The sequence below is a fragment of the Leptonychotes weddellii genome, chromosome 2 (assembly GCF_054177405.1).
Source record: "Leptonychotes weddellii isolate Sample4059 chromosome 2, ASM5417740v2, whole genome shotgun sequence".
Classification (NCBI taxonomy): domain Eukaryota; kingdom Metazoa; phylum Chordata; class Mammalia; order Carnivora; family Phocidae; genus Leptonychotes; species Leptonychotes weddellii.
In genome coordinates this window covers 175,757,927-175,776,815 of record NC_138370.1, presented here as the reverse complement: position 1 = coordinate 175,776,815, position 18,889 = coordinate 175,757,927, and the positions used below count along the sequence as shown (strand labels likewise).

General features: G+C 54.9%; 1 protein-coding gene across 1 annotated transcript in view; it reads left to right on the top strand.

Moving 5' to 3' along the window:
• The first annotated feature begins 1,408 nt into the window (after positions 1 to 1,408).
• Positions 1,409 to 18,889, top strand: part of ACOX3 (acyl-CoA oxidase 3, pristanoyl) — a 29,929-nt gene continuing 12,448 nt past the window's right edge. Inside the window, exons 1-8 of the mRNA XM_081813180.1 lie at positions 1,409 to 1,564; positions 6,484 to 6,641; positions 6,971 to 7,204; positions 8,029 to 8,103; positions 8,516 to 8,605; positions 10,960 to 11,103; positions 14,882 to 14,970; positions 18,098 to 18,228. Coding sequence (XP_081669306.1) covers positions 6,498 to 6,641; positions 6,971 to 7,204; positions 8,029 to 8,103; positions 8,516 to 8,605; positions 10,960 to 11,103; positions 14,882 to 14,970; positions 18,098 to 18,228 — 907 coding nt within the window. The 5' untranslated portion in view covers positions 1,409 to 1,564; positions 6,484 to 6,497. The remainder of the gene's footprint in view (positions 1,565 to 6,483; positions 6,642 to 6,970; positions 7,205 to 8,028; positions 8,104 to 8,515; positions 8,606 to 10,959; positions 11,104 to 14,881; positions 14,971 to 18,097; positions 18,229 to 18,889) is intronic.

Sequence of the window (18,889 nt, the reverse complement as noted above, 5' to 3'; positions counted from 1 at the left end):
CATCAAAAACTAATGATGTAATGTATGGTGACTAACATAATAAAATTAAAAAAAAAATAGAATAAGGACCCCCTAACAAAAACAAAAACAAAACCCAAAAAAACCCCACCTTTTTGCATCAAAGACCCCTCAAGAATTCTTTCTTAGCTGTTTGCTCACGAACCCTAACCTTCCAAATTTCAAGAGGCATCTTAAACTTCACACATCTCAAAAACCGAGCTTGTCTTCCTGTGACCACAGTGTCCATCTCTCAGTTCCCTTTAAACGGAAACCTTTGGACTTGTCCTTCTTCCTTGGTCTTCGTGTGGTAAATTGCCAAATCCAGTTGCTTCTGATGTGATTTGATGCGATGTGGGGTCCGGGAGCGAGTGGTCAAGAAAGAGTTCTTGAGATGTTTTTTGTTTTTTGTTTTTTTAAAAGGTGGCTTTATTAAAGCACGGGGACAGGACTCATGGGCAGAAAGAGCGGCCCTGGGGTAGTGAGGAGTGACTGATTATATAGCTTTAGGTTGGGAGGGGCAGACATAAAGCAAGTTTCCAAGAGGATTTTCACATGTGAAAGAAGACTGTCAGGGGGGTGCCTGGATGGCTCAGTCCGTTAAGCATCCGCCTTCTGCTCAGGTCATGATCCCAGGGTCCTGGGATGGAGTCCCTCATCCAGCTCCTTGCTCAGCGGGGAGCCGGCTTCTTTCTCTGCCTGCCGCTCCCCCGTTTGTGCTCTCTCTCTGTCTCTCTTTCTCTGACAAATAAATACATAAAATCTTAAAAAAAAGAAGACCGTCAGGGTTGCGGAGGCCGGGCTCTGGTCAAGCTAAGGTTGTTTATCCCTCTAGCAGGCGTTAACCTTAAGATTGGGAGCTCCTGGAGGAAGGTGTACCCTGCCTGCTTCAAGTACCTGCAAGGGGCTGCAGGCGGTAAGGACATTTCCTTTCATCTACATTTCCTTTGATCTCCGTACCTTTCACAGGAGGGGCCGTCTCAGTCTGGAGCACCTGAGGCAGGGTTTGGGAGCAGGCGTTTAGGTATGCTGCTGGCCCCGGGGGCAGGAGCGCGGCAGTGGGCAGTTCCTCCAGTCCGGGCTGGACTGCGGGGTCGGTGACCGCCCGGGGGGCCAGGGCGCAGCTCCCCTGGGGGCCCTGGGCGAACTGGGTAGGAGCCTGGTTCGCAAACCTCACCGAGCACGCGGTGCAGCTGATCAGCTGGAAGCTGCCCAGGCTCCGACCGGGGGTTCCGGTGCCCTGGCTCTGGAGGGGGCCCCAGGAATCTGCATGTTAAGCAAACATCCCAAGATACAGACACACAGTTCTCGCGGAGACCCACCCGGAGGACCAAGGAGGGTTCCCCTCTGGCGCGCCCCGCGTCTCCCAGGCAACGGGCCCGAGGCGCGGTGTGATGACGTCAGGGGGGACGGTGGCCGAGAAGCTGTGCAGAGCTGTCAGCCTGCCTAGAAGGGCTGCGCGGGCCATCGGCTGTGTGCCGCGCCCCAGAGGACATTGGTAGGGCGCCTGCTGTGTGCGCTGGACGGTGTGGGGACCCAGCGACCAGAAGGGCCGGCGAAATCCAAGGTCGCGTCCATGGGGCCGGGGGCGCGGGCGGCGCGGGCGGCGCGGGTGGCCCGGGGACGGAGCACCTGGCAGGAGGGGGGATGGCTTGTGCAAATGCCCCGGGGCACACCCGTTCCCCGCGCGGAGTTGCTGGGGGCGAGACAGCGAGCGCGGGCACCCGCAGGTCATCTGGAGAGACAGTTTGAGGAGTTTGGACATTGTCGCCTGAGGTCGCCACACAGCTGTATCCTAAAGAGAGAGTATCAGTCTGCATTTTAAGAGTCACCTCTCTGCTGCTGAGAGGAAAACTGACTGAAGGCGGCTGTTGCCATTGTAATGATGTCCTGCGGGGGACCACTCCAGTGCTCCCTGCGAATTGCGGCAGCCTAGACGCTAGACACTAGACTAGCATTACCGTGTGGTCACACGGAGAGGTGAAGTGACAGGCTAAGTTCACCCAGCCCAGAAGTGCTAATGTTGGTGTGTCACGCCGGGCATTCTGGCTTCAGAATCCTTGGTCGCCGCAGCTGCACCATCATGCAGTCTTGTGGGTGACCTCGGGTGGCATGGGGTCCTAGGGGTTTCCCTGGCTGCTTAGGATCATGGGATCTGAGGTTGGGTGTGCTAACAGCCCTAGATCTCGGGCGACTTCTTCCCTCTGGAAAGCTTCCAGTTCGCTTACCTGCTGAGAATACTTGGGGTTGCAAGCACCACTCATGTAGTTGCTTGACATTCACCTGCACTCAGGGATTGTTCGATGATTGGACAGTCTTGTGATCAATTTAGTAGTTGCGGAGAGAAGAAGGGATTTAGTAGGTGTTAAAAGAGCTGCAGTGGGGGGCTTGGTAACCAACCAGGTTTGGGGGCAGAGAAGGGAATTCCAGCACAGCACTCAGGCTTGTCGCTCCAGTAACTCAGGGGAACTGGCAATGTGGGTCTGGGCCTGTGGGAGGAGAGGCTGGGCCAGGGAGCCCTGGGTTTGAACATTCAGAGCTTGAGGACCTCTAGACTGTGAGAGAGGGAGGGGTGTCCAGGAAACTGCAGGTCTGCAGGGTCCAGTCTGGGAGGCCTCCACGCATCAGAGACAATTTCAGGTTATGAAGAGTGAGTGTGGCCAAGGCTGAGAGTCTGCAAGGAGCCAGAGGGGAGCAGGAAGGGATGCACGGTGTGGTGTCCCGGACCTCAAGGAGGGAGCATGGGGAGTGACAGGGATGCATCAAGGGCACAGAAGTCCAGAAAGATAAGAGTTCCCCTGAGGCTTTATAGCTTGCATTTTTCAAGCACTTGGATTCTGCCAAGGGCTGTGACTTACCTTTAAAAAAAAGTCTTGTTTTGTTGAGGCATAACCCACCGTACGATTCATCCACAACCGTGCAGTGTGGTGCAGCCACAGGGGCTATTTATTTCCAGAATGTTTTCATCACTCCAGAAGAAATCTTGGCCCCCTTAGGAGTCATTCCCCGGCTGCTGGCAGCTGCCAGTCTACTTTCTATCTCTATGTATTTGCCCACATTGCACATTTCATGTAAGTAGGAGCATGCAATATGTGATCTTTTGTGTCTTGACTTCTGTCACTTAAGGTAACACTGCCAAGGTTCATCCAATGATATTTCACTGTATGGATAGTCTACGTTGTGTTTACGCATTCATCAGTTGATGGACATATGGGTTGTTTCCACTTTGGGGGGGGTTATAAATAATGCCACTATGAACATTCGTGCACACATTTTTGTGTGGATATTTCTTTCCATTTCTCTTGGGTGTATAGCTGGGAGTGCAGTTGCTGGGTCACATGGTGGCTGTATATTTAAACTTTTGAAGAACCATCAGCCTTTCCCAAAATGACTGTGCCGTTCTGCATTCCCACCAGCAAGGCACGAGGGCATGAGGGTTCCACTCTCTGCACGTTCTCATCAATGCATGTTATTGTCTGTCGGTTTGATCCTGGCCATCGTAGTGGAGGTATCTCATTGTGGTTTCAATTTGTACTCCCTGATGGTGAATGATGTGGAGCATCTCTTCACCTGCTCTTTGGCCATCTGCGTATCTTTGGAGAAACCTCTGTTTGAGACTTTTAAATTGGGTTGTTTGGCTTTGTTATTAAGATTCTTCACATAGTCTGGGTGCAAGTCCCTTATCAATATGTGATTTGCAAATATCTTCCGTTCTCTGGTTTGCCTTTTCACTCACTCATTGGTGTTCTTTGCAGCAAAAGTTTTTGAGTTTGATGAAGTTGAATTAATCTACTTTTATTGTTTGTGCTTCTGATGCCGTGTCCAGGAAGGCGTGGCCTCACCTAAGGTTGTAAAGATTTACTCCTACCGTCCCTTCTTCGAGGTTTTAGTGTTACCTCCTATATCCAGGTCTGTGTCCCTTCTGAATTAAGTGTTGTGTGTGTGTGTGTTTAAAGAGTGGGCCCTCATTCCATCGCACGTGGACATTGGGCGGGGCGGGGGGGCCCGACACCACTTGAGAAAACTGCTCCTTCCCCAGGACGTTGTCCGGGCATGCTGGCCAAAGGCAGTTGACCCTACATATCAGGGTTTACTGCTGGACTCTCAGCTCTGTCCCGTCAATCTACATGCATCTGTCTTCATGTGCCGCCAGATCAGTCCCCTTGGTGGCAAGTTTTGAAATCAGGCAGAACGGATTCTCCAACTTTGTTCTTTTTCAAGGTGGTTTTGTCTATCCTGGGTTCCTTACATTTCCAGATAAATTTTAGGATCAGCTTTTTAATTCCTGCAAAAAAAAAAAAAAAAAAAAGAAAAAGCCAGCTGGGATTTTGATGGGGACCACACTGGCTCTGTAGATGAGTTGGCGAATATCAGTATTTTAACAATATTGAGTCCTTCTGACTCGTGAACAAGGGGTGTCTCTCCATTTACTGAGATCTCAGGTTTCTTTCAAAAATGCTTTGTAGTTTTCAGAATATAAGTTTTACACTTCTTTTGTTGAATTTATTTCTCCATATTTTATTATTTTTGATGCTGTCATGAATTGAATTTTTCTTCATTTCATTTTTGAGTTGTTCACTGCTAGTGTATAGAAATTCAGTTGAGTTTTGCATATTGATTTTGTACCCTGTAAACTGGCTGAGCTAACTGATTCTAATCGTTTTTTGGTGGACACCTTAGGATTTTCTATATACATAATCATGTCATCTGCAGATAAGAGATAGGTTTCTAATCAGGATGCCTTTGATTTCATTTTCTTGCATGACAGCACTGGCTGGAGTGTCCAGTAGTGTGTTGATGAAAAGAGGCAGAGGGGACACCTTTATCTTGTTGCTGATGTTCGGAGAAGGGCATTCAGTCTTCTCTATTAACGTATGATGAGAGCTGTGGGCATTTCATAGACGCCCTTTATCAGGTGGAGGAAGTTCCCTCCTGTTCCCAGTTTGTTCAGAATTTCTGTCACGAGAGGGTGTGGGATTTTGTTGAATGCTTTTTCTGCATCCGCTGACACGATCATATATTTTTGTCCTTTATCGTGTTGGCATGGCATATTACATTGATTGACTCTTTATTTTCTATTCTTTTTTTTTGTTTTTTGTTTTTTAGAGAGAGAGAGAGGTGGGAGGGGCAGAGGGAGAGGGAGAGAACCCCAATCAGACTCCACGCTCAGCTGGGGCCCAACGTGGGGCTCAATCTCATGACCCTAAGATCATGACCTGAGCTGAAATCAAGAGTCAGATGCTCAACCGACTGTACCAGCCAGGCGCCCCCTAATTGACTTTCACATGTTGAGCCGCCCATAGTTTCCTGGGGGCACAGGTCCCTTGTCCTGGTGTGTGATCTTTCTCCTGTGGGGCTGCATTCAGTCTGCAGGACTTGCTCAGGAGTTGTTCACCTGTGTTCATAAGGGATACTGGTCTGTAGCCCTCCTTTCTCGAGATGTCTTTGGTTTGGGATTCAAGGTGCTGCTGGCTTTATGGGACACCCTACAGAGGTGTGCCCTGTGCCTCTGTTTTTTGGGAGACTTTGTGGATAATTGGTATGTTTCTTTAAATGTTTGGTAGAATTCACAGTGGAAGCCCCATGGCTTGTCTTTGTGGGCAGTTTGTTGATTCTTACCCAGCATCTGTGTCCACAGTAGGTCTGTTCAAATTTCCTACCCCCTCCCATTCGCCTGTTGGGGGGTGGGGGGCGCGTCCCCTCCGTGCCTTTCCCCTCTTGCACACACACACACACACACACAAGTTCTTTTGTCACGAGATCACGCTCCCATTGCTTCTCAGTATTGAGCAGCCATACTCAGAGCCCCGCGTCCTAGACTGTTTCTACGCTCAGTGGGTCCATGCTCGGGACCCCACTCTCCTGCTGTTCCTCTAAGTCTGGGTTCACCAGCCCCTCCTGTCCTGGGCCTTGATGAGCTGGAGCACTGTGGAAAAGGAGCCAGTCCTCTCAGAAAATTTCAGAATGATTCTTTGGTCAAGGGGGCTGGGCTGCAGGGTGCCTGCTTTGTTGGTGGGAAGCCAGGTGTCTGTCAAGAGAGTTCAGGACAAAAGTCTGTGTTCAAAGGCTCTCTGGCAGATGTCCCATGTCCAGGCAGGCTTGTAGAGGACCTTTGGTCCTGTCCTGTGTGGCCAGAGTGGACCGGCCAGCGTTAAACGGACTCCAGAGGGAGGCTTCCTGGGCCGCGAGGCCTGGCTGGGCCTTGCAGGATGGGCCTAGTGGCCCCGAGAGGGCGAGGTGTCCTTGGGCCAGGCTGTAGCCCACAGAGCCTCTAGCCTCAGCTGCCCAGGGCTGCCCACTGCGATTGGCCGCCTCCTCACCTTGTCTTTGGGGAACATAGACATGAGGTCTTGTACGGTCATTCTCTTTTGCCAGCCCTTCGGGAGTCTGTTTGCTTCTCTCCTACTTGTCACACGGCACGCCCGCACTGTGCCTCGGGTGGGTGACTGGGCCAGCTCGCTGGCTCAGGTCGTCTGTCTCCTGCAGGCTGATGCCCAGCGATGGCACCCCCATCAGAAGGCGGCACTGATGCCCTGCTCCCAGATCTCCCCAAGGGGCCCCTGCAGGCCTACCGCGCCCGCGCCTCCTTCTGCTGGCAGGAGCTGGTGCTGTTCCTGGAAGGCGAGGACATGCTGCGCCTGAAGGTGAGGGGAGCCGGCAGTGGGCCGGGCTGAGCCCCGTGGCTGTGCCGGGTGTCTGGTTCGTGGGTGCTGGCAGGCCCTCTGGCCCCTGAAGGCCCCAGCAAGTGCCCCGTATGGCCCGGGTCCTGGGAGCCCTCTGGGGGAGTGTCACTGCCGCCCGGGAGGAGCTCAGGCTGATTCAGCTTCTGAGGCCTCGGGTCCCTGTGCTTGCGACTGGAACGACTTCCATCTGCCCCTGGGTCTCTGGGCTGGACCGGGGCTCATGGAGCAGATCGTAGTGAGGCTCCGTCCTTGGCCTCCAAATGGGCCACTCCCATCTCCTCCATTTCCAGAAGGCCATCTTCTCAGCTTTGGAGAATGACCCGCTCTTCGCTCATTCGCATGGGGAAGATCTCTCCCTGGAGAAGTACCGGGAGCTGAGCTTCCTTCGCTGCAAGCGGGTCATGGAGTACAGCCTCCTCCCCGTGGAAGAGATGGTGGCCAGGCCTCTGTCGGTCCAGACGCTCATCGCCTGTCTGGGCATGTATGACTGGTCCCTGGCTGTCAAGTTCTTGCTGCACATGCTGGTGAGTGGGCAGGGAGGAGGGCGGAGGAGGGTGCCGCCCGGCCAGGCAGGAGGCTGAGGCACGGACAGAGCAGGTCCTTGTTTATGTAAATGACACACAACCCGTGAGATGTAGACAGGGCCCGTGGGGTGTGCTGCTGGCCAGTGTTTGCGGGCTTGTAGAGTTTCGTGGGGATGCGCGCATTTGGGGAAATGTTTCTTTTAAGAGAGTTCTGAGAAATAATAGAGGAAGCAAAAATGGAGATGAGAACGCATGGGCAGATCTCGTGATGCCTTAGGAAAAAGTCCTGCTTTTCTCAGCTGTCCGTGCAAATTGGCACACAGGAGTCCTTGACGAGAATGCCGTACAAGTTAAAGCCCCGTAAGAAGAGGAGCTTTGGGACCTTTTTGCTTTACACCAACCCCCTGCCCCCCCCCAAAAAAACCCCACAAAAAGCAAAACCAGCAAGGAAGGGGAAGCAGGTCAGAGGGGACACTGGGGCTCCCATTGCCGGTACACGGGCAGAGGTGAGGACGTGTCCATGGCCTCGGCAGACACGCGGCCCACGCCTGGGGCTCTGATGGGAAGCTGGGCTTGCCTGCCCGTCCTGCACCCTCGCCCCTCCGCTCCCCCTGTGCTCCCGTCACCCTGCCCGTCCGTCCCCTTGGGACTTCCCTCTGGCATCTTAAGTGTGAGGTGCTCCTGCTTAAGTTACATGAACTGCTCGGGCCGGGGATGCAGGTCTCACCCCGGCCATGGGCATTACAGCGTGTGCCGTCCCCAACGCCCCAGAAGAGCAGGACTCCTTAACTTGTACCTGTTGCATGATGATTTTGTATTTCCAGACTTTTGGATCAGCGATTTACAGCTCTGGTTCTGAAAGACATTTAAAATACCTTCCAAAGATCTTCAACATGGATGTGAGTTGAAAGCCCCCGTGAGCTGTGAGCCCATGTTCTTCTCCCCGTGCACCTCAGGGCGCAGGAGGGAGTCCCCGGGGGCCGCACCGAATCCCCAGCAGTTGGTGGGTTTAGCACGTGGCACTCAAAGCCAAGCCTTCAGTTTTCTTCTGCTCCCGGGAGCAGTTCCTGGTTCTGCGCTGCCCTGGTGAGGCTGCTGTCAGCTCGCCCAGCCTTCTGTCCCGCAGGCTGGGGCTATGGCGTCCAGCATGGCCCCGTGACCCTGTAAGACCCCACCCGGTTGGGTGAGGGGGTGGGGATTTGGTGCTTTGGCCTCTAATTTAGTCCTTCCGGAAAGACAGTGGCAGGGCCCCTCCAGGAGCACGCAGAAAGAACCTTTCTTGCCTTACACCATTTTGTGCTTCGATACTAGATTTTTGGATGCTTTGCGGTGACTGAACTCAGTCACGGGAGTAATGCCAAGGCCATCCGAACAACTGCTCACTATGACCCCACCACCGAGGTAGGTATTATGTTCCCGTTGGTCTCAGGGCTTCGAGCATGCATAACGTGGGGTCCCTACACTCAGAAATCTGTCCTTGTACACGTGTGCTTCTCATGCACGCTGAGATCGTCACCCTGCCAAGTGGCGGCTTGGGACATAGAGAGTTTATTTGTTCACCAGGCAGCCTGTTGGTGTTGGGTTCCTACATGTTCAAGCTGCCCACGCTTTCTCAAATGAACAGTGTGAAGAAGGTTCTCCTTGACACTGGTCCCTTTCTAGCTGCCTGCTCCCCATCTGTGGCCAGGCTCTGCCGGCCAGGGGCCTGCCCTGTCCACTCCTGCCCCTGCATCTGGCCCCTCGGACCACGTGGCTGGTGAGCACCATTGGCTGCTGCCTTGTGTGTTCTGCCAGCAGATCCGTGGCTCAGGTGTTGTTCTCAGCACCGGGCACTCACGGGCTGTGTCCTTGCTCTTGGGGACCAGACGCTCTGGGCTCTAGTCGGGGGAGTCAGATGTCAGCTAATGGAGTCACGATTTATCGGGTGGTCGGTGCTACGGAGAGAAGCGAGGGCAGGGAGAGGATGGGGCGCACGGGTCAGGCAGCCTTCTCTCTCCATGACCTATGTGCCCTGCCATCCCTGTCGCTGGGGTCAGTCTCCTCTGCTTCTCTGAGGACAGTGCCCTCCGCCGCTCTTTACACACTGGTCTGGTGTTTCGGGACCCCCCGCCTTCCCCGTGCTGGTAGTAGAAAGCGGAACAGAAAGCGAAGCCCTGTGCTCATGTGCTCGCTCATCACTCATCCATTCTCCAACAGCGCGGGCCCAGTGTGCACCTGCCAGGGTGCACAGGGCCACAGCCCTGAGGGGAGCTGCCAGCGGGGCAGAGCGGGGCCAGGGGAGAGGTGGTTGCCGCCCAGCGCGACAGCCGTCCACAGCAGAGTAGGGCGGAGAGAGAGCCGCTCAGCCACGGCCCCCTTTGGCTTTCCAGCCACCAGATACCTTTCTCTGAACCCAGGTTTTTCTGGCCTGGCCTCGTCTCTTTGCTCTGCACCCTGGTGCCATGGGCTCTCCATGCTAGGCGGGGAGGCAGGGTGAAGCCTGGGTGTCCACGGGGCAGCCTGGTTCTGACCCGCTGCCTGTTGGCATCTGCACCTAAGTGCAGATCAGAGCATGACGTCAGCTGCCGGGACTGGGAGCCCGGGGCCCTTGGTGGGCTGCTGGTTAGGCACCCGTGTCGACAACAGGTGTTTGCTGAGCACCTGGTATGTGCCAAGCACTGCTTTAAGGGACGGGGCACCCAGCGGTGAGCACGACAGGTCAGTCTCTGCTCTGGGGGTCGCCTGTGCCAGAGGGGAGACACAGACGGACGGCAGCAAGGAGAGTGGGTGTGCCAGGGACCGTGGAGACACGGACGGGGTGGGGCAGCGTGCGGCGACCCGAGCAGTGGCTGGGTGAGGGACAGCGACAGGCGGTGGCCCCACGGAGAGGTGAGCCGAAGGCAGGACCGGCAAGCCTACCCCTGCCCTCACTTTTCTTTAGTGGGGTCTCGGCATCTGGAAGGTAGTCACTGGGGCACTCGGAGTTGATAAGCCAGTACACACCACCGGGCCTCGCAGGGACATTCCCCGTGTGCTCTTCTCAGCTTCCCACCCACAGGGAGAAGGAAACCTGCCCAGCATTTGCCCCCAGTGGCCTGTATGCAGATGACTCGCTGCCAGACGCTGGCTCTGCCCAGCTACCCAGCCCTCCCTCCCAACCCTGGGATAGCTCCCATCCTTCCCCCACCCCGCCTTACTCCCAGCCCAGCCCCCAGCCCGGCCCCCAGTGAGCCTCCCAGCACCTCCCTTGATCCGTGGGCTCATTCACTCCGACGTTTCCAGGGTCCGCCTTGTGCTCCTGGGCGCGTGGCCCTCATGGAGCTCGTAGGTGGGAGACACCATGGAAAGAGAAACAGTATGTCGTTGGTTAGTGCCCATGAGGGGAGAGGGAGGAACACAGCAGAGGAGGGGCTCCACTTAAAGGCTGTGGCCAGGGAAGGCGCCCCAAGGGGGTGAGGTCTCGCAGTAAGCACCACCTGGGCGCTGGCCAGCTGCCGGAATATTGGGCGTATATTTTATCACCTGACGCGAGTCCTCATTTTCCACAGATGTGTCCTCATTAAGTCATGGGGCCGGGGGATGTGCTGTGTCTAAAAACAGGGCTCCCTGCGCGGGACCCGAGCTAAAACGTTCAGGCGCTTCTACTCTTCCTCAGGGATTTTGAACAGAGTGTTGAATCTATGGAAAAGGGAAAGGAGTTCTGCGTGTGTTTTAGTTGTTGATTATAACTTTGACTATTACTTTATTATTATTATTTTTTTTTTTTTTTTGCGCAGGAATTCATCATACACTCTCCTGACTTCGAAGCTGCCAAATTCTGGGTTGGCAACATGGGCAAGACAGCCACCCATGCCGTGGTGTTCGCTCAGCTGTACACGCCGGGGGGGCAGTGCCACGGCCCGCACTCCTTCGTGGTGCAGGTGAGTGGTCCCGGCCGGGTGGCCTCGGCCACGGACGCGCAGCACCGTCCAGAAGCGCCTTCATGGCTGCGGGGGGCGGGGGCGCTCCTAGCTTCTAGAGAGCACAGACCAAGGGAAAGGAGAACCCCCTGGCGTGCACAGGACAGCCCACCCGCCCCCAAGAGGGGAAGATCCAGCCCCCAGTGTCAGGGGGTGCTGGGGTCGATCAACCCGGGCTAGACCCGGGGTCACCCGAGGGAGAGACTTTCCGTCCCTCTGGTGACCATGTCGCCATGTTTTCAGCCGCTCATCACAAACCTGGGCTTGCCAGCCCCACCGTCCTGTGGTTCTGCCCAGCAGGTATGAGGTGGGTTCCAGTGCTGATGTGAAGTCCGACTCGGGGGCCTAGATGGAGCCTGTTCCCGGGTCACAACCAGGAAGCTACCACCAAGGGGTGCCCAGGACTGACGGCCAGGCCAGGGCTCCCAGCCTCCCTGGTGGGGCCTGTTTCCTGACTGCTCAGGGCTGCTGCAGTGTCCTTGAACCCCAAGCTTCCGGAAGCTTGTCCAGGACCTTTCTGCCTTGGCCGACTGGATACTGAATGAGAGCCCTGCTTCCCCCCACCCCGACCCCATTCCGGCATTTCTGTTAGGATCTTTCTGGTGAGGGGCTCTCGTGAGAGAATAAAGTCAGTCACATCCTTTTTTTTTTTTCATAATTGAGGTGAAATTCATACAACATACAATGAACCATTTTGAAGTGAACAGTTCAGTGGTATTTGGTGCTTTCCTAGTGCTGTCTCTCATTCCAAAATATTTCCATGTTTAGGAGAACACCCCGTACCCACGCTTGCTCCCGACTCTCCCCCCGCCAGCCCCTGGCAACTGCTAATCTGCTCTCTGCCTCTGTGGGTTTGCCTGCTGGACATTTCACGTGGAAGGAATCCTACAGCATGACCTTTCCTGTCTTGCTGCGTTCATGTAGTATGGTTTTGAAGTCCACCCATACCATAGCAGGTGCCGGAATTTCCTTACTTTTTCAGGCTGAATGATCCACTGTATGGATTGGATCACAATGTGTGTATCCACTTGCCTCCTGATGGACGTTCAGGTGGTTTTCACCTTTTGGCTGCCGTGAACAGTGCTGTGAGCGCTCACGGGCAGGGGTCTGTTTGAACCCCTGTTTCCGTTCTTCTGGGTAGACGCCCAGGAGCGGACTTGCTGAGTCCTATGGTGATGCGGTGCTTAACTTTTTGAGGAATTGCCATACTGCTTTCCACACTTCCCACCAATTTGTATTCCCATCTGCGGTGTATGAGGGTCCCAGGTTCTTCAGAACCCCCCTGATACATATTTTCCTTTTTGTTAAATAAGCACACTGGTGGGCATGAGTTGGTATTTGTTGTGCTTTTGGTTTGCATTTTCGTAATGACCTATGACGTTGAGCTGCTCTTCATGTGCCGGTTGGCCGCTCGTGTATTTTCTTTGGAGAAATGTCTGTTCAAGTCCTTTGCCCTCTGGAACTACGCTAAGCCCACCCCCACTCCCCTACCCAAGGGAAAGGCAAAGGCTGTTTGCCCAGAGCTGGCTGAAGCAGGGGGGCAGCCACCATCTCTCGGGAGTCTGGGGCAGTCCTGAGCCTGGTCAGCGGATCGGGCTGGGCTTCGTCAGGTTGGTCCTACGCTGGTTAGCAGGACAGAAACAAGGGACGCTGACAGTCACCGATCGAGCCCTGGCCCGTTGCCACCGGGTGCTTGCTTGCCTTCCTGCACTGCTCACTGTGCGCTGTGGCTCACGGTCCTCCCGTCGCGTGGCCAGGCTGTCGTCCATCAGTGCCTCTCCATCCAGCTCTGAATCGGGTGGTTTGTCTTCTTACTGTTGAGTTCTGAGAGCTCTTCACGTGTCCCGGAGACTCAACCCTCATCCGATAGATGATTTTCTCTCATTCCATAGGTTGTCTTTCTGTTTTCTTGTTTGTGTCCTTCAAGGCACGAAGGGTTTTAATTTCAGTGAAGTCTGGTTGGTCCCTTTCCGCCTTGTTGCTCGTGTCCTTATCTTCAGTTCACATTTGAGCCGCTGAAACCCAAATGTCGCTTTTCATGACCTCCGGCCGCCATGCACTGCTTCTGTGAGTACAGGCTTGTACCTGAAGTGAACTTCTTGTGGAGACTGGGCTAGCATTCACTTTGTTCAGGGTTTCCGGCCCTTTAGTCGAGAGATCCGTGGTGTTTCACTCTCCGGCAGGACCGTGTCGCCCCTCCATCCAGCAGGACATTTCTGCGTGCCTAGTGTGAGCCAAGCGAGGGCTCGTGGGTGGCGTGCGTCCCTGTCCTCATTGAGGAGAGCGTGAAACGAGGACTCACCAGGCTAGCCAGAGATGCGACGCATGCTACGGGTCGTAGCCGATCTGGTGGAGGGCTGTGATTTTTCACAGGTTTGTTTGCTCAAGTCAGGTTGGCAGACCTCACAAATTGTAAATGGACACGGTCACATTTATTTGTGATAAGTATGACGTTAACTAGTTCCGCTTTGGGCATTGGTCTGCTCCCTTTCCTTGACTGGGAGGTTAGTTCGGGACTTGTGGCAACTGCATGGTCATCGATTTCCACGTGAACCAGGACTTGCCCCCACTGTTCCTCTCTGCAATTCCTCAAAAAGCGCCAACCTGTTTTCTTTCAGTGCGTCTTCTCTCCACATGCACTTCCTTTCCAACTTTGTTTTTTTTTTAATTTCGAAATGTTATGAAAAGTTAGCATCCAAATCTTCACCGGGGCTTACTGAAAGATGAGGAAGGGGGAAAGAGCATTTATGTTTGGACTTCAACCTTTGTTTTTATCTGAAATACCATTATCGTGACATTCAATCAAATCAGATGGTTGTTCCACCAAAATAAACAAAAGCAAGCAATTCTGCAAATAGCTAAACTTCCAATAGCACAAACTCACGGTTTCCTTAAAGCAGAGTTTCTTGCCCTGTGCCGTGGATCTTTGAGCTGGGTGAGCCTCTTGTGGGGCCGAGCCGTGCGCGGTGGGCATGTTCCACCCGCTGTGTGCCCAGGGTGCCCTCCAGTACGGACAGCCAGAGGGTCTCAGACGGGACACCCGGCCCCGGCAGCGAGGGGCGGTGTGGGCTCACACCTGGCTGGGAGTCGCTGCCGTACCGCTGGTCTCGGGTGCGGCCCCGTGTCCCTGGCGTAGCACTCCCACGGCCAGGAACCATCCACTAGCTACATCTGTAGGGTCTGGGAAAGTATAGTCACGGAAACCCGCTTTGGGAGCAGAGATCTACAGGACTAATCTCAGGCTCTGTCTCCTCCCGCACGCATGCGCCCCGGTCCGACGGCAGCCTGGCGCGTAAACCCGAGGCCGCAGTGCTCCTCCACCCTGGTGCCAGCGCCACCGCAGTGGCCCAGCACCGCAGAGCTGGGGGCCGGGCATCTGGCGCCAGGGTGGGCAGCCCCCACCCCCCGCCCCGCGCCCCCAGGCTCCAGGGGGCAGTCCAGCCCCTGGTGGCCGCCAAGTCACTGGGCCTGTGGCCCCCTCTTCTCTCTTATAGGACACTTGTCATTGGATTTGGGGCCCACCTGGGTCATTTGGGAGGACCTCATCTCCAGATCCTTCGCTTAATTACAGTTGCGAAGACCCTAGCTCCAAATAAGGTCACGTTTTTGAGGACACAGTTTCCCCCACAGATATAGGAAGGGAGTCTGGGGCTCAGTCACTGAGGGTTTTTAACACATTGGTTTTCATTTCCGTGAGGTCCTAATGGTTGCCTTTTGTTGTTTCCTGTGCATTGTGCAGATTCGGAACCCCAAGACCCTTCTTCCCATGCCAGGGGTGATGGTTGGTGACATCGGGAAGAAGTTGGGGCTGAACGGTGTAGACAACGGGTGAGTGTATGCCCTGACCTCGTGGTCACAGTGTTCTCTGTGGGGTCGCTACTCAAGGCTGCTGGCTCAGGACATAGATGCCCACTGATGTCAGCCCTTGGGCCGTCCAGATCCCTCAGCGCTGTCCCCGGCCCTCCTAGACACCTGTGGGGCGCACGCCTCACCTGCCCCTTGGAGCTGTGCCACACACACCCTGCATCACGTACCCCGTGTCTCACACACATCGTGTCACGCACAACCCCGCATCACACACACCCCATGTCACCCACCCCTGTGTCACACACAACCCGTCTCACACCCTGTGTCTCACATACCCCACATCACACACACTTGTGTGACACACACGCCCCTCGTCACAACCCCGCGTCACCCACCCCTGTGTCACCCTCCCTGTGTCTCACGTACATTGTTTCACACACGCCATGTTACACAAAGACATCATGTCGCACACCGGGTCTCACACACACCACGTCACACACACACCCACTGGCCTGGCCACCATCTGACTGTTTCTGGAACAGCTCAAAAGAGGTATGTGAGGTTTTGCTTTCAGTTAAACTCGAGGGCATATTTTCACAAGTATAAATACATTCAGACTTGTTCTATCTCCGTGTGGCAAGAACGGGTGAGGATTTTCCATTCCTTAAAAAGGGCACTTTGAGTTTACAGAGTTGTGCTTGAAAAAGCATTCCTCAGCTTTCAAGTAAGAAGTTGGAACACTCCAGGGGTGCTGGTACCCAGGCTGTTCTTAAAAAGTGGCTATCTGAACTCACTGCCTGGGGGGCCTCCACTGCGCCGGTCGGAGCGGCCCCACGGAGGCCCAGGCGCAGCGGCCGCTCCTGGGCAGGGCCTCAGATGCTCCCAGCGGGGCCCGCAGAGGAGCTGGTCGATAGCTGACCTTTGTTTCGGACTTGGGAGGGCCACCTGCAGAGGTTGGCCTCTTGCCTGGATGCTGGCAGGGGCCTGGCGGCCGGCCGGCATTCCTCACCTGCAGATCCTCTAGATGCTTTCCAAGGAATTTGGGAGGGGCTGCTCCAGCCCGCCCTGCGCCCAGCCCCGGGTCTCTGCTCTTCCCTGGGGGTCCTGGACGGTGCGCTGCATCTTTCCTCCAAGGCTGGCCCGGACCCAGGGTATGGTGGAGAGATCAGCGATACCCAGGGGACAGTGTCTCACCCGCTGTCCACCCACTGCACGGCTCTTAGTAAGCATCTTCCAGGTGTCAGGCCCAACGGCCCCACTGTAAACGGGTCAGTGAGACCCACAGAAACTGCCAAGGAGAAGGAGGTGGCTCAGTGAGAACGTGGACAGTGGGCCGTTGCCACAGAATGAGCCACCCTTTAGTGGTGCCTGGGGGCCACCAGTACCTGCTGCAGGCCGAGGGAGAGGAGAATCGCGAGGGGCCTCTGAGGAGGCGGCGGCGCTCTGAGGGCTGCCTGCGCAGGGATCACGGGAGAGCCGGGCCTGTTGAGGGCCACGGCAGGTGCCACGTGGCTGGAGGCAGGGAGGGCGGTGGGGCTGGGGGTCGAAGGGATTTGTGCAAGGGTCACCACTCCGATCAGCGGTTTGGGAAGGCTACTGTGCGGGACAGGCCGAAGAGCTGGGTCTGCAAAGAGCCCAGGGGTGATTGTTGCAGCGAGCCGGACCAGAGGCGGTGGGGGCTGAGTGAACACGGATGGAGGTGGGGGGGTCAGGACCCTCCTCGGGCAGAGCTGACACCCGCTCTGATGGGGTGCTTGGCCCCATCTTGGGGGTGACCGCAACTGGAGCAGGAGCTGGTGTGAGCAAAGAGGGGTGCTCCCCTCTCGGGCTTGGTGACGCTGTGCTCTCAACCGTGGCCTCCTGTGGGCTAGAAGAACATTCTGGATGACATTGAAAGTGCTCTTGGTGATCAGATGAGTTGCTGTGGGAACTGTCAATATTCTTTAACAGTATTTTTTTTTATTCTTATGTTAATCCCCTACATTACATCATTAGTTTTAGATGTAGTGTTCCATGATTCATTGTTTGTGCATAACACCCTGTGCTCCATGCAGAATGTGCCCTCCTCAATACCCACCACCAGGCCAACCCATCCTCCCACCCCCCTCCCCTCTAGAACCCTGTTTGTTTCTCAGAGTCCATCGTCTCTCATGGTTCGTCTCCCCCTCCGATTTCCCCCCCTTCATTCTTACCCTCCTGCTACCTTCTTCTTCTTCTTCTTTTTTTTTTTTCTTAACATATACTGCATTATTTGTTTCAGAGGTGGGAACTGTCAATATTCTTAAGATGGTTTGGGGTTTTTGCTCAGTTTATGTAGCATCCATTCCTTTGTATGCTCCTTTGACCCTTGTCCCTGAGACTGTTGTGAAAAAGTTTTCCCAACCTGACAACCCTAACAAATATCTTTGATTACTAATGCACAAGAGATCTATAACGACGTGTGAGTGAGCCTCTAGTCTTCTCAGCTTTTCAAAAGAAACGAGTCTATGTGCCCTCGGAGCATGGATACGGTAACACCGTTCTTTTGTTGGACGTGAGAGTTTTCAAACCTCAGTTTGCTAGTTCTCATGCAGTTCTCCTGGTATGAGACCGAAGGGTGAGAACCAAGGATTCTGATCTTTAAAGCAATCAGTTCCCCCCTTTTCTTTTTTTTTTTTTTTAAAGATTTTATTTATTTATTCATGAGAGACAGAGAGAGAGACAGAGGCAGAGGGAGAAGCAGGCTCCCCGTGGAGCAGGGAGCCCGATGCGGGACTCGATCCCAGGACCCTGGGATCATGACTTGAGCCGAAGGCAGACGCTTAACCGACTGAGCCACCCAGGCGTGTCCCCCCCTTTTCTGTTGACTCCTCACCTTAGCCCCGGTGGTGTAAGGCACCTGGCCCCGTGGTTACCAGTACACGGCCATTTGCTTCCGCACAGAGCCCCGCCACATGCACGCCACATTGTTTTCCTGAACCTACTTTTAGATAGAAAAATGTGTTGAAATTTCCTCTCTCTGGTGCCTTCTCCCATTTTCTTTCTTTGGGGGGGATTGTCGCCGTTTTAGCTTTCCTTTGCTTTTCTTTGACTGGCTTTCTCGGGGGAGAGGAGAGAAGCCCCAGGGCCGGAGCCCTGTTTAACCAGAAGTCCTGCCATATCTGCACAGATTTGCCATGTTCCACAAGGTTCGAATTCCTCGCCAAGACCTACTGAACCGGATTGGAGACGTCACCCCTGAGGGTACCTACGTCACCCCCTTTAAGGTACAGGTATCTCCAGCTAGGGAAGTTCGTGGGTAGAAAGTGCTGCACAGGACACTCCCTGGGCTTGCCTGGAGACCCACCGCCTGTGCTCGGTTGGGCGGGGGCAGACCTCTCTTGGTTCAGACGGCAGCGCCACCAATAAGGAAGGTGGCACTTGGGGTCGGCTGCACCCCCAGGGTCCTGGGCAAGATGACAAGACACTGGCTGACAACTGCCCATGGATGTCCACTCCTCTGCCCACCCCCCAGTTCTCCAGGGTTAGTTAGGGAGGCTGCCCCTTGCTGGTGCTGTTTCCCCCAAAGGGCTTAAGGACGTAGGTTGCGTGGCGGACCATCCCAAGTGGGGGTGACCGTGTTCTCTGGTGTCTGGGGCTCACCGCATCCCTAAATTCTTTTGGGGGGTAGGCACACACGATGGCCATGGCCTACGTTGGAGCAGGTCCTGAGCTCACAGCTGGGGTGGCCATGTCCCCAGGAGCACATGAGCCTCAGAGGACTCTGTCCGACGCCATGCACCACCTGACTGGAGCTGGAACAGCAGGGTTGGAAGCAAGCATGCTAGGGACACTAGGGATGAGGAGAGAAGTCAGCAACATGCAGCCCGAGTCTCTTCCCAATGGGAATAGTCGCCATTCGTTAGAAGCTGGTAGGAAAATGAGGGAGCGGAAGGCACACGATAGAGGGGATGAGCGTAGC